This window comes from Artibeus jamaicensis, unplaced genomic scaffold, assembly GCF_021234435.1.
Source record: "Artibeus jamaicensis isolate MK-2021 breed Jamaican fruit bat unplaced genomic scaffold, CSHL_Jam_final scaffold_916, whole genome shotgun sequence".
NCBI classification, from domain to species: domain Eukaryota; kingdom Metazoa; phylum Chordata; class Mammalia; order Chiroptera; family Phyllostomidae; genus Artibeus; species Artibeus jamaicensis.
Genome location: NW_026522059.1, coordinates 50,807,837 through 50,823,157, shown reverse-complemented (window position 1 = coordinate 50,823,157; position 15,321 = coordinate 50,807,837). Strand labels below are relative to the sequence as shown.

At 32.0% G+C, this 15,321-nt stretch overlaps 1 protein-coding gene across 1 annotated transcript in view; it reads right to left on the bottom strand.

Moving 5' to 3' along the window:
• Positions 1-667: 667 nt before the first annotated feature.
• SNTG1 (syntrophin gamma 1) overlaps positions 668-15,321 on the bottom strand; it is a 364,140-nt gene continuing 349,486 nt past the window's right edge. The window contains exon 17 of the mRNA XM_053661064.1: positions 668-1,025. Within this exon, the coding sequence (XP_053517039.1) occupies positions 867-1,025 (159 nt within the window). The 3' untranslated portion in view covers positions 668-866. The remainder of the gene's footprint in view (positions 1,026-15,321) is intronic.

The following is a 15,321-nucleotide window of genomic DNA, read 5'->3' as shown; positions in this document are numbered from 1 at the left end:
TCTCACACCAGAGCTGTTGATACTATGGTTTTCCGCAGAAGTTTTGAAGTCACTGAAAATTTATGAAACTAACTTGAAAATAAATTTTTAGGTAAAATATAAATATTCCTAAATGAAGGACAAAATATATGTTCATGAACGTTTCCTTCATTCATAATTAAATTAACACTGGCAGTGAATAAAACATTTAGTATAAGTGATCCAAGGAGGAAACAGTTCAGTTCACATTGTGTCTACCATAGGTCAATGTTATTATCCTTTTGCAGTTTTTAGGAATACTTTACAATAAGATAAACAAAATTGGAGTGTCAGTATCAAATCATGAAATGAGACTACAAGGAGAAATCTGTATCTGCAAATGAAAGTGTTTTTTTTCCTTGGATGAGATATTTTGCATGCTAGTGTCCTTGTTGCCGTATGGGTTTTTTGCCTCCCTTAGGCTGCTCGTAATAAAATTATAGAGCATTGTTAGTTCACGATCTGACCCAACGTGTATTTGCATACAAAATAATCTAAAATACAGAAATAGCCACTTAGTTGGTATTTTTATTTATAGGTAGCTTACAAGTTTTATATTATTTACATCATTCAAATCATTCATTTTTCTTCACTTTTAATGAAAGCAGTAAACTGGTACAAATCAACCAAAGGAGATCAAGCTGTTCTGTTCATTTAGAATTATTCACAGATGCCTTCTAAAATAGAAATGCCTTTGAGATCCCCTTATGAGCATTTTTTCTGCTGAAATTTTATTTTGTCTTCACTGTTGACTTGATGATATTATTGTTTCTCTGAGTTCTAAAATGATGAATCTGTTTATTCTATTTGTGAAGTCATGGTAAGTGGCAATACAAAGCTCACTTATATCAAGTTGTGTACTTTACTTTGCCTGTAGAAGTGGAACTGCCAGCAGCAGAAGCAGTAGCCTGACTGCCTAAAAAGAGAGGGTCCAAACAAGCTACTTTGGCAGCAAAGAATGAATGAATGCAGTGAAGAACCGCAAATAGATTGGAAAATTCCAGCTCCTGAAAAGAAAAGAGAAATGGGTCAGAAATTTTTTTTCTTTAAAAAATTGATAGCAAGTAGACAAGTAGATCATAGCTAACCATGTTTCAAGTGCAATAAACTTGACTATAATAAACTATTTCTAAAGTTTGACAATTGTAGGAAGTTTTGTTCAATAGGTAAATTTCATACGTATTGCAGATTTACTTCAAAACATGGTGATCTAAGAGATTGAAGGACTAGGCCTACTTATTATTCATGAATATTGGTAAGTGTTGCATAAAAATATATTTGGCTAGATCAAAATTTTATTCTTGATAAAGTATAACTAAAGACAACCATAAGAGTAGTTTAAAAAGTATTTTTACTTCTTTGTACACACTTCGAATGACAGATTTGGTGTGGAATGATTTTAGAAAACATTATTCACTACGCTTTAGAATAAGTTACTATTTGTCAAACCACACTGAGTATAAATTCCCGAAAGAAAGGAGGTATGAATGTTCATGACATTAGGAGCCACAGGGTTCAGTTTCAAAAAGTAATGCATTTTATTAATTTTTAACTTAAATAATGTTAATTGTTGTACTTGTTTTTTGTTAAAACCATGAGGTAATTTTAGGATAAATTTTAAAAGCTTATGAAAATTGATAAAATTGTGGAACCTAATTAACAAAACAAAGAAGTAAGCAAAATATAACCAGAGGTATTGAAATTAAGAACAAACGGACAGTAACCAGAGGGGAGGAGGAAGGGGATAAAGGAGGGAAAGGGGGAAGGGTTTTCATGAACAACTATAAAGGACACATGGACAAACCCAAGGGGGAGTGAGATTAGTGGAGGGAGGTGGGGATGGCTGGTGAGGAGTGGTGGGGGGCAAAGGCAGACAACTGTACTTGAATAACAATACAAATAAAAAAAAGAAAATATATAAAATATAAACCATAAAATTATTTAATTCTAAGAGAATTGAGAGAAAAAATATGCTTAATGAAGTATATATAATAAACTTATAAAGAAAACAACAAAGAAGTAATAAACCATATGAAATTGCTAGTGAAGTTATTACTATATAATTAAATATTTGTAATAAAAGATACAAAATTATAATCAACGTGCACATTACTGCTGTATTGCAATTTATAGTATATGGAAATGGAAAATAACACAAATAGAAAAGCAATTCATTTAGAACATATTTTAATATCTTCATTTGCCAGGAAACTATTTATTTATTGCATCCATTTATTTTTTGTTGTTGTTCAAGTACAATTGTCTCCATCCCCCCACCACCACTCTCCTGTGCCCCATCCATCCATGGATGGATCTGGAGAGCATTATGCTAAGTGAAAAAAGCCAGGCAGTGACAGACAAAAACTATAGGATCTCACCTATAAGTGGCACTTAATCAACAAAACAAAAAAGCAAGCAAAATATAACCAGGGAACTATTTAAATAAAATGATACCCTTTGTGAATATTTCTATGTTCATGCCATAGGAGTGCAATACAGTACAATGTAGACTTATAGTTCTGTACAACATAAATAAACACAGCTATACTGTCTCAGCAATTTTCTTTAAAACCAGTATTTCATAGTTAGTTTCCTATGGCAAATATTGACTTATTCTAGAAAAAAGAAATATTTCAGTTAACTATTTTAGTGTCCTAAAATGCTTCCATGTAAAAATTATTTTAGTTATTCCATCATTATCTCATAATTTTTTTTAACAATACCTACTTCAGTGGTACTATGGCATATTATTGGTTAACTAAGAGGTTTTCTCCTTCCTTAACTCTATTCATCTCTTCAGTCTTTGCACAGTGACCACATTGAATGCAGTTGCAGACTTTGATGCTGCGTGGGTCAAACCATATTAAGTCCACCACACACAAAAAGAATGGGAAATTTTTGTAAAATATGAGATGTGCCTGTGTACAATTAAATAAATACAACAACAACAAAACACACAATTCATTCTTGGTGAAAGGAAGAATATTGTTGAGACTTGAAACCTGGCAAAAATATAACAAGTACCTTTTTTTCTCAAAATTAACACCACTGCAGCTTTAATATATTAGATATTATGTAACAGTTATTAAAAAACAAATATATTAATATATAAAATTTTGGAAGGGTTAGTATTTTTCATTATTTACACCATACTAATTACATGCCAATTATGTAATATAGGTTGGCACTTTAAACTTTTTACACCTTTTCTCAGGGGAGTGAGTTGTAGGCAAAAATATGTAAGAGAAAGCAGGAGGCAGAAATGTGTTCAAGTTTGGACCTTGATTTCAAAGTCAACTCATGTTTCCTCAACCTCAATGGTCACCTTTGACAAGTGTATCACTCCTTGGGCTTCAGTTATTACTTCTATAGAACCAATGCCTTTCTTTTACTCTTTTAATGTGAGTTTTAGAACTATACATTTATCTATCTACTGAGCATCCACAAATGACCTCTACCTAGTTCTATCTTCTTGTCTCCTATCTTCTCATAATGAAGTTCTTCTGATTCTTCTGAATCTCATACTAAGCATAAGTTTTTTGGAAACTAATCATTCATTGATGAATAAATATTTGTTGGTGCTTACTATGCATTTAGTGTTTTTCTTGGTGAAAAGATACAGTAGTTAGCAAAATAGACAAAAAAAAGTACTGATGGGACCTACATTCTAGTGGCAGGGGGAAAATCATAGTAATTAATAGTAATTAAGGTTAAAGAAATAACACAGGCCAGAACTGGTATAGCCATATGGGACTTTAATGAATTTTACTGTGATTGACATGGAAAACTGCTGGTGATTCTTTAGCTGAGAAGTGACCAAAAATTCATGTAAATCTTAAAATGATAATTTTGGCTATACTATTGAGAATGAGCAATTTGAGAATAAGATATTTAAGAGGGAAAGGAGGTTTAAAGATTTCCAATAAGAAAAAATGTAGAATTTAAAGTTAAGTAAAGATGATTCCAAGATCTATGTTTGAACAACCAGGAGAAATTTGTCATTTACTACAAAGGAAGAATTGAGGGAAACACAAGTTTGGCATAAAAGATCGAGAGTTTAATTTTGGACATGTTGCACTTGGGAACAAATTAGATTGCAAGGGATAAGTATATAGTTGTACAGATTAGTGTAAACTTAAGGAAAAATTAGGAGTGGGATTAAAAATTTAGGATCTGTCAGCATGTAGATTATAAGTAAACCTGTGGTCTGGGTGAAAAGATCAAGGTGTAGAAAGTATGTAGAGAAAAGGTCTAAGAACTAATTTCCAGGATCCTAAGGTGAAAAATGTAGAAAATAAGAAAGAACCAGCGGAGAAAATGAGCACTAGTTGCCAAGGAAGTGAGAGAAAGCAGAGTATGGTATAATGACAACTGGAAATTGACCATTAAATTTAACAACATGGAGGTCAGTTTTACTGTCTACAGGAACATTTTTTTTATGGAGAAGAGTTAGAAGAACTCGTAAGGAATGGGTTCATGGGTACCTTCATGGGAAGAAATTACAAAATAAGTATATATAGAAGGCTTTAAGTCATTTTTCCCCTAAGTGAGGTCAATAGGTAAAGTTAAATTTTTTCCAACAATTAAAAAATTAGAATATATATATATATATATATTCACAGATATTAATAGAACTGTGAATTTGTTAATTCACAAATTTGTGCATTAAGGGATTAATAAAGAGCAACATAATATTAGTAGGAGACTAATACCACACTTAAATCACTGGATAGATCAGATCACCACATAGAAAAATCAATAAGGAAAAATGAACCTCAGATAACACATTAGAACAGATGAAGTCAACAGAAAGTGCTATCCAAATGGAACAGAATGTAAATTCTTCTAAGAAACACATAAAACATTCCCCAGGACAGATGATATGTTAGGTCATTAAGGAAGTCTTAATAAATTTTAAAATTTGAAATAATCTCAAGCAACATTTTTACCACAATGCTATAAAAATAGAAATTAATTACAGGAAGAAAATTGAAAAAGTTAGCCCTGGCTAGGTGGCTCAGTTGGTTGGAGCAGCATCTTGTACACCAACCAAAGGGTTGTGAGTTGGATCCCTGGTCAGGGCACATACCTAGTTTGTGGGTTCCATCCCCAGCTGGGGTGTGCAGGAGGCAAACAATCAATGTTTCTTTCTCCTGTATCAATGTTTCTCACCCTCTCTCTCTCCCTTCCTCTCTCTAAAAATTAATAAACATATCCTAAGGTGAGTATTAGGAAAAATAATTACAAGTACTTTAAACAGGCAATGGTTAATTAAAGAATGAAAAGAGAAATAATAAAAGGCATTGATGTTTATTCAATGGTTAATTAAACAATGAAAAGAGAAATAATAAAAGGCAATGAAAATGCAAATACAACATACTAAAACTTACGGGATGCAGCAAAAGCTGTATTTTTCTCTATGAATTTCTAAGTGTGAAATTCATGAAGATAAAGGACTATCTCACAAATATCCCTCATAAATATAGATGCAAATATTTTCAACAAAATATTGACTAATTGAATTCAACAAAACATTAAAAAGATCATACACATAATCATGTGGATTTATTCTAAGTATATAAGCATAGTTCAACATCCACAAATCAAATACTGTGATATACATTAACAAAATGAAAGAGAAAAACCATGACCATCTTAAAATATGCATAAAATATTTGACAAAAATTAATGTACATTTATAATAAAAATCTCTTAACAAAGTGGGTAGAGAGGGAATGTATACCATCATAATGAAGTCAATGTATGGCAAACCCAAAGATGACGTACATAAAGTGAAAAGTTGAACACTTTTCCTCTAAAATTAGGGCACATACAAAAGAAGTAACCAATTAATGTATAAATAAGAAAAACAGCAAATCTCTATCTCTGTCATAGAAAGAAAGAAAGCTGTCAAGAAAGCTCTCAACAAAATTCTTGGCAATGTTTGTTGGAGATCAGGTTTCAAAAACAGAGCAAAAATGTACAAGTGTGAGTACATCAAACTAAACAGTTTCTGCATAGGAAAATAAATTATGAATAAATAAAAACGCATTTTTTAAATTTTAATACTGTTTTTTTTAGCCATGCAGAAGCTTTTTATTTTGATGAGATCCCATTTGTTTATTCTTTCCTTTATGTCCCTTGCTCTAGGGGACATATCAGTAAAAATGTTGCTGCCTGAAATATCTGAGATTTTCCTGCCAATGTTCTCCTCTAGGACTTTAATGGCGTCATGGCTTATATTTAAGTCTTTTATCCACCTTGAATTTATTTTGGTGTATGGTGTAAGTTGGTGCTTGAGTTTCAATTTTTTGCACGTAGCTGTCCAGTTCTCCCAACACCATTTGTTGAAGAGACTATTTTTACTCCATTTTATATTACTGTCTCCTTTGTCGAATATTAATTGACTGTAGAGAGTTGGGTTGATTTCTGGGCTCTCTGTTCTGTTCCATTGGTCTATGTGCCTGTTTTTTTTTAATTTTTAAAATTAATTAATTATTTATTTATCTATCTTTAGAGGGGAAGGAGAGAGGGAGAGAAACATCAATGTATGGTTGCCGTTCGTACATCCCCCTGCTGGGAACTGGCCTGCAGGGAACCGGCCTGCAACCCAGACATGTGCCCTGACTGGGAATCGAACTGTGATCCTCTGGTTAGCAGGCCTGTGCTCAATCCACTGAGCTACACCAGCCAGGATATGTGCCTGTTTTTATACGAGTACCAGGCTGTTTTGATTACAGTGGCCTTGTAATACAATGTGATATCAGGTATTGTGATCCCTTCTACTTTGTTCTTCTTTCTCAAAATTGCAGCTGCTATTTGGGGTCATTTATGGTTCCATGTAAATTTTTGAAGTGTTTGTTCTATGTCTGTGAAATATGCCATTGGTACTTTAATAGGTATTGCATTAAATCTATAAATTGCTTTGGGTAGTATGGACATTTTGATGATATTAATTCTTCCAGTCCATGAACATGGTATATGTTTCCATTTGTTTGTGCCTTCTTTGATTTCTTTCTTCAGTGCTGTGTAGTTTTCTTCATACAGGTCTTTTACCTCCTTAGTTAGGTTTATTCCCAGAAATTTTATTTTTCTTTTTGCTATATTGAATGGGATTTTTTTCTTGATTTCTGCTTCTGCTGATTTATTGTTAGTATACAAAAATACCTTTGATTTCTGGATATTGACTTTGTAACCCACTGTTTTACCAAATTCATTAATTAGTTCGAGCAGTTTTTGAGTACAGTCTATAGGATTTTCCATGTACTCTATCATGTCATCTGCAAACAATGACAGTTTTGTTTCCTCCTTTCTGATTTGGATGCCTTTTATTTCCTTTTCTTGCCTAATCACTGTGGCTAAAACTTCCAATACTATATTGAATAGAAGTGGTGGAAGCAGACAACCTTGTCTCTAATCTTAGCAAAAAAGCTTTTAGTTTTTGCCCATTGAGTATGATGTTGGCTCTAGGTCTCTCATATATGGCCTTTATTATATTGAGGGATGCTCCCTCTATTCCCACTTTGCTAAGTGTTTTTATTATAAATGAGTATTGTACCTTGTCAAAAGCTTTTTCCACATCTATTGATATGATCATGTGATTTTTGTCTTTGCTTTGGTTTATGTGATGCATTACATTTACTGATTTGCGAATATTGAACCATCCTTGCATCCCTGGGATGAATCCCACTTGGTCATGGTGTATGATCTTTTTGATATATTGTTGGATGCGATTTGCCAATATTTTGTTGAGGATTTTAGCGTCTATATTCATCAGCGATATTGGCCTGAAGTTTTCTTTCTTTGTTGTATCTCTATCTGGTTTTGGAATTAGGATGATGCTGGCTTCATAAAAAGAGTTTGGGAGTCTTCCATCATTTTGGATTTTTTGAAATAGTCTGAAGAATAGGGGTTAGCTCTTCCTTAAATGCTTTGTAGAATTCTCCTGTGAAACCATCTGGTCAAGGGAAAACATATTTGCCAATGATACTTCAGACAAAGGTTTAATCCCCAAAATATACAAAGAACTTATACAACTTCACTCTAAGAAGACAAGAAAACCAATTAAAAATGGGAAAAGGACTTGAACAGACACTTCTCCAAGGACGACATACAGAAGATCCAGAGATACATGAAAAGATGCTCAATATTGCTAGCTGTCAGAGAGATGCAAATTAAAACCACAATGAGATACCACTTTACACCAGTCAGAATGGCTATCATAAACAAAGCAACAAACAACAAATGTTGGAGAGTTTGTGGGGAAAAGGGGTCCCTAGTTCACTGTTGATGGGATTGTAGACTGGTACAACCATTATGGAAAACAGTATGGAATTTTCTCAGAAAAATAAAAATGGACCTGCCTTTTGACTCAGCAATTCCACTGCTGGAACTATATCCCAACAACCCTAAAACACCAATCCAAAAGAACCTATGTACCCCAGTGCTCATAGCAGCACAATTTACAATAGCCAAGAGGTGGAAGCATCCTAGGTGCCCATCAGTAAATGAATGGATCAAAATATTATGGTACATATACACAATGGAATTCTATGCAGCAGAAAGAAAGAAGGAGCTCCGATACTTTGCAACAGCTTGGATGGAACTGGAAAGCATTATGCTGAGTGAAATAAGCCAGGCATTGAAAGACAAATACCATATGATTTCACCCTTAACAGGAAGCTAAACAACAAAACATATAAGCAAGCAAAATAAAAACAATGACACTGAAATGGAGAACAGAGGGACAGCAATCAGAGGGGAGAGGGGAGGGAATTTCATGGGAAAAAGGGGAAGAATTTATAGGAACTAGTATAAAGGACACATGGACAACAACTAAGGGGGGCAGAAATGGGATGGAGGTGGGGAGCATAGGGGGGTGGGCTTGGATGGAAGTAAAAGACAGAATACTTTGCTAGAAAAATAATTAAATAAAATAAATAAAATTAAATAAATGAAAAAAATTTAAAAAATAAATTAAAAGGCAGGCTATGGAACAGGAGAAAATAATCACCAATCATACATTTGATAAGGAGTTAGTATGCAGAATTATGAAGACTTTATATTATATAATAACAAAAAATTCAATTAAGAAATGAACAGACATTTTTCTCAAATGAGACAATAGAAATGTACAGGAAAAGATGCTCAATGTCACTAATCATCAGGGGCGTGCAAATCAAAATCAAAATGATACTTGACCTCATGCTTGTTAGAATGGCTACTATATAAAAAAATGAGTAACACTTGTTGGCAAGGATGTGGATAAAATGGGACCTTTGTGCAGTCTTGGTAGAGATGTAAATTGGTGCAGCTACTCCAGAAAAGAGTATGGATATTCTCAAAAAATTAAATGTAGCTGTGACTGTGTGGTATAGTTTTTGGAGCATCATCCTATACAAAAAAAAAAAAGTTTGCAGGTTTGATCACTGGTCACAATGTATACGAGAAATAACCAATAGATCTCTCTCTCTCTCTCTCTCTCTCTCTATCTCCTACTCTCTCTCCCTTCATTCCCTTCTAAAATTAATAATAAATTATATCCTATGGTGATGGTTAAAAAAATAAATTTTTATATGACATAGCATTTCCATTTTGGGGTAATTACTTGCAGAAAATAAAAACACTAATTTGAAAAGATATGAACCTCCATATTTAACACAACATTGTTTACAATAGCTAAGAAATGGAAATAACTTAAGTGTCTATCAGTGGGTGAATAAATAAATAAAAGTAGTATGTGTGTGTATGTTGGATGATAGAATTCACAATGAAAAAATGAATTCTTGTCACTTGCAACAACATGGATAAAACTTGAGGTCATTGTGCTAAGTAAAATAAGTCAAAAAAAGAAAAAGAAAGACAATGGAGTATGATCTAACTTATATGTGCATTTCTTTAAAAAGTTTGTAAATACAAAAAAACAGACTGGTAGTTGCCAGAAACTAGCAAAGAGAATAAATCTTAAAGGTCCTCATCAATGAAAAAAATATGAGTATCATGATGGATGTTACACAGACATTGTGGTGACCATTTCACAATAAAGGCAACTACTAAGTTGCCTAAAGTATTATGTTGTAAAGTATTACTTTATGTTGTAAAGTATTATGTTGTAAATAAAGTATTATGTTGTAAAGTATTATGTTGTAAATATGAAACAAATATGATATATATTTCTATTATATTTCAATTTTATTAACCTAGTTTAATAGCCTCATACAGTCAGAAAAAGCATCAGTTTTAATTAATGTTTTATCACATGTTGTTTTATTGTTCAAGTACATTTGTCTCAATATTCACCCCATGTTTTAAACTATATATAATAAAACTAGCTGTGTTCCCAGTATTGCATAAAATGAAATTCTGATGTTGCTATTTGTATATACATTGCTTTCAATTTTAAAGATTCTTTGTGATAAAGCTTTAATTCCAATCTTGGCCAGCTACAGCTGATGCTCAGAATATTTTGGGGAATTTCATGACTGCCTACCTTTTTATTAGTATTTTAAAAAATTTAAAGTAAATTAAATTTATTGGGCTGACATTGGTTGTTAAAATTATATGCATCAAGTGTAAAATAACTCTCCAAATTAAAAAAGCAATAAATACAAATACAAAGATTAATATAAAAATCAAGAAGGAGCTCCTACCCTTTGTGACACATGGATGGATCTGGAGAGCATTATGCTAATTGAAATAAGCTAGTCAGTGAAAGACAAATACCATATGATCTCACTTATAAGTGGAACCTAATCAACAAAGCAAACAAGCAAAATATAACCAGAGACACTGAAATAAAGAACACACTGACAAACCAAAGAGGTGAGGAGAAAGGGATAATGGGGGAAAATAGGGGAAGGGCCATCAAGGAACATGTATAAAGGACGCATGGACAAAGCCAAAGGGGGTAGGGTCCAGGGTGGGAGGTGGGGATGGAGGAAGTGGTGGTGGGAAAATAGAGACAACTATACTTGAACAACAATAAAGAAATAAAATAAAAAGATTAATATAAAAATCTAGACTATTTCTTTGTTAATCTTTCCTTTTTGCTTAAAATGTTTAACCTAGTTATTTTATTTTTCATTGCTTATTCTATTATGGTTGTCACATTTTTTTCCTTTTGGCCTGCTTCTACCCAGCCCACCCTTCTTGCCCACAGTCTATCCCTTCTCCATTGTCCATGCTCATGGGTCACTCATACATATTCTTTAACTAATCCTTTCCCCTTCCTGACACCATACCTCCTCTCCATCCTCCTCTCCTACAGCTGTCAGTCTGTTCCATGTTTCCAGGTCTCTGGTTCTATTTTTCTCATTAGTTTATTCTGTTCATTAGATTCGAGTTATAAGTGAGGTCACATAGTATTTGTCTTTCACCAACTAGCTTATTTCATTTAGCATAATAGTGTCCAGCTCCACCCATGCTATATTCCAAAAGTACACATAAAATAAAATTTATATCTATTGTTTGCTATTGTTTACTATATATTTCAGTCTTTTTTGTTTCTTTAGTTCTCCATTACTGCTTTCCTTTATGTGTGTATATATTGTTAGACACTATAAATATATAAATATACGTATATGTATATATATTTTTCTTTTTTACTATATACATAATTATTTTCTCATTCTAGAATTATAATTAATCTTAACCTAAAACTATTTTGTTAGATCAATACCAACTTAATTTCAATAGCATTAAAAATTGTTCAAATATATCTCTGTTCCTCCCCCCTCTTTTCTATTATTACCATAAATATTATATCTTTAAAAATTACAGGTACAATAAACTTGTTTTATAATAATTGTTTTGTAAAATTGTTGTTTTGGACGGAAGAATTACAAACAAAAATATATTCATATTGGCCATCATATTTAATTATGTGGTTACCTTTAAGTGTTCTTAATTTTTTCATGTGGATTCAAGTTACTGTTTTCTTTTTTGATTCCTAAGGACTCTAGTATTCCTTGTAGTGCAGATCTACTGTTGACAAATTATTTTGTTTTTATTGTTTAGTTATACCTTAATTTCTCATTTTTTGGTTTGTTATGAGAAACTACCTGTTATCTTTATTAATAATACAAATTATGATTCACATTCTTCTTATTTACTTTTTTCATGATTCCTTATTTTGGCTTTTTGAAGTTCATTTACGATATTTTATTTTTTGTGTGTGTTTAGCCTAATTGGAATTCACTGAGCTGGGATGTGTAGGTTAATGCTTCAAATCAAATTTGAATTTTTTCTTTTTATTGAATTTATCAGAGTGATACTCGTTAACAAAATTTTAGAGGCTTCAGGTGCACAATTCCATAATGCATCATCTGTATACTGTTTTGTATGTTCATCACCCCAAATCAAGTCTCCTTTCATCAACATTTATCCCCCATTTTATTTCTTTAAGTATTCTTTCTGCCTTTTCTTTCTGTGTTTTTTTAGGATTTCCATTAAGTGTTTAAAGGTGCACTCACTTGGTGCTGTCACACAAGTTACTAAGGAACTTTCTTCATTTGTATTCATTCATTGTTTTTATGTTTTGTAAGCTGGATAATCTCAATCAAACTATTGATAACAAAGGTATTGAAGTTTTCAATTTCATTCTTTCTTCAAAAACTCAAATATATTGTTTAATTTCTCTAGGGCATTTTTTAGTTCAATTATCATACTTTTAACTTATAGAACTTTATTTCTCATGATTATCTCTGTCACTTCATTGACATTCCCCATGTCATGAGAACTCTATACTTTATTTTAATTGTATGGGGATGTCTTTCTTTAGTATTTTGAAAATATATGTATTGACACTTCAAAGTTTTTGTCCAGTTTCAATACCTTGGTTTCTTCAGGGATATTTCCTGACAGCTTCTTTTATTACATGAAGACAACAATTTCCTGCCCTGGCTGGTGTAGCTCAGTGAAATGAGCACAGGCTGTGAATCAAAAGATTGCTGGTTTGACTCCGAGTCAGGGCACATGCCTTGGTTGTGGGCCACACCCCCAGTTGGGGCCACATGAGAGGCAACCACATATTGATGTTTCTCTCCCTTGCTTGGTGCCTCCCTTTCTCTCTCTAAAAACTAAATAAATACAAATTTTAAAAAAGACCATCATTTCCTAACTTTTTAAATGTTTAATAGTTTTTTTAACTGGACACTTCAAATAATATACTCTGAAAATAAGATTCTCATTCCTCCCAAAAGTTTGCTATTACCATACTTCATTATTGTGGTATTTTTCTTTTTTTGTGTGATCCTCCCAGAACAATTCATAATTCTTTAAAATCTGTATCTCCTAGTAATGTTGCCAGTAAAGTCTCTGCTTGTTTAGTTTACTGGTCACCTAATAATTTGACAGATATTTCCTTAAATGATTTGAAGCAATGTTTACCAATTTTTTTATTAAGTTCTGTGTGTATTTTGTGGTACTACTTCAATTCTTTCTAAGCCTTTACTTCTTTTTTTCACAAGGTCATAAGATCAGGCAGAGATGAGACATTAGGACTACTTTCCTGGTCATGCATAAAGTCCTGTTCTAGTTTCTCTGAAATGCATTGGAGTTTTTCAAAGCCATTTACTGATATTTTAATTCTCATATTTTATTTTTTTAGTGTCCCTAGTTTTGTGTTTGTTACACTGGTATCACCAACTCAGGGAGGTGGAATCTTAAACAACTGCTGCTGATTGTTTTCAATAAATAATGTCTTAGCGTAGGATTTTCCCAAAGACAAAAGTCTGAGTCATGTCAAGCACTGAAAATGGCTTTTTCAGGAAACTGCCAGATAGATAGACCAAATAATTCAATTTTTCTGGGGATAGAGCTCTTTTGAGGTGCTTCAAGCCCAATCTGTACTTTTCTGATGCTTTTGGGATATTGGTTTTCACATCTATGTTTTCAAGGTGATAATGAGCTCTGAAAAGAGTAGTAGAAATGAGCAAATTAAATTTTAACAAAGCTCCTTAATCATTACCAAAATTCATTTGTTCATTCTGTTTCTAATAAAAACTCTACAGTTATTAGAAATATTTGGTTAAATTTAAGAATTCTACAGGTAAATTTTGATAATTTGATTGTTCTCTCATTGATTTTCTCTAATAGTGTCATTCCAGAAGACATTTTTGTGTAATCTGGAAATCCAACTCACATTTACATTTGATTTATTAAAATGTCTTAGTGTACAATGAATTTCAAAATTTATGTGGTCAATAAACATCAATTTATTTGCATTACAATGATTATTAGCATAGATTTAACTCCAACTAATTTTTTGGATCCTTTTATTTTTACCCTCTTCATCTACATTATGGGTTCCTAATAATAAGAGCCTGTTTTTCTTTGTGGTTTGGGTTATTGGTTTATTATGTATTTCTCTATCCTGCCTGCCATTATAGGGCTTGGTGAATAAAAACTGTACTTGAAAAATAACTAAATAAAATTTAAAAAAAGAAACTATTTGTTTGCCAATCCATATTAAAATTTTCACTTTTAAATCTCAGATCATTTAAAAATCTTAATGTAATGTAAACTTATTTAATAATAATGCCCGTGTCATTCCTCCAGGTTAATTTAAATAAAATAGGATACTGATATATGTAAATATGTTTATATCATTTATTTAATATTAAGTTATTTAGTAAATGGAAATGTGTTAGTAGTTTCTTAATGCCAAGGACCATAAATTTGAAGGAGATATGGCTGTTGCAATAAGAAAACTCATCTTGGTCAGTTATAAACCTATTTTAAACAGTTAATTTTAAACTGCTTAAATTTTAAATGCAAAAGCCTAAGTACTATATATTCAGCTTCAGCACAATTTTATGCTACTTGTTTTAATTATCCAATAATTGTATTAGGTTGACATTCAGTTATTTTTCTTATTTTAAAATGCTATCATGATAGTTGTAACTTTAAAATTTATTTTTTAATTATAGTTGACATAGAATATTATATTAGTTTGAAGTGTACAAATTGATGATTAGACATTTCTATTCTTTATGTGGTAATTAGCTGAAGTCTAGAATGCATCCGGCACCAAATACAGTTATTGTGATATTATTGCCTCCATTACATATAGTGCATTTTACATCCCCATGACAATGTTTATATTTAACAAATTTTATTCTTAATATCTTTCATGTCTTTCATCCAGTCCATACTGTCCTCCCATGTAGCAACCATCACTTTTATTATTGTAATATTGAACTATTTCTTTAATATGACAAGATAACATATTACCAGGTTACTGTACTCTGTATTTTAAGTTATTCCCGTCCTTGGAAAATGCTTTCAAGTGTATCTTTGTTATTA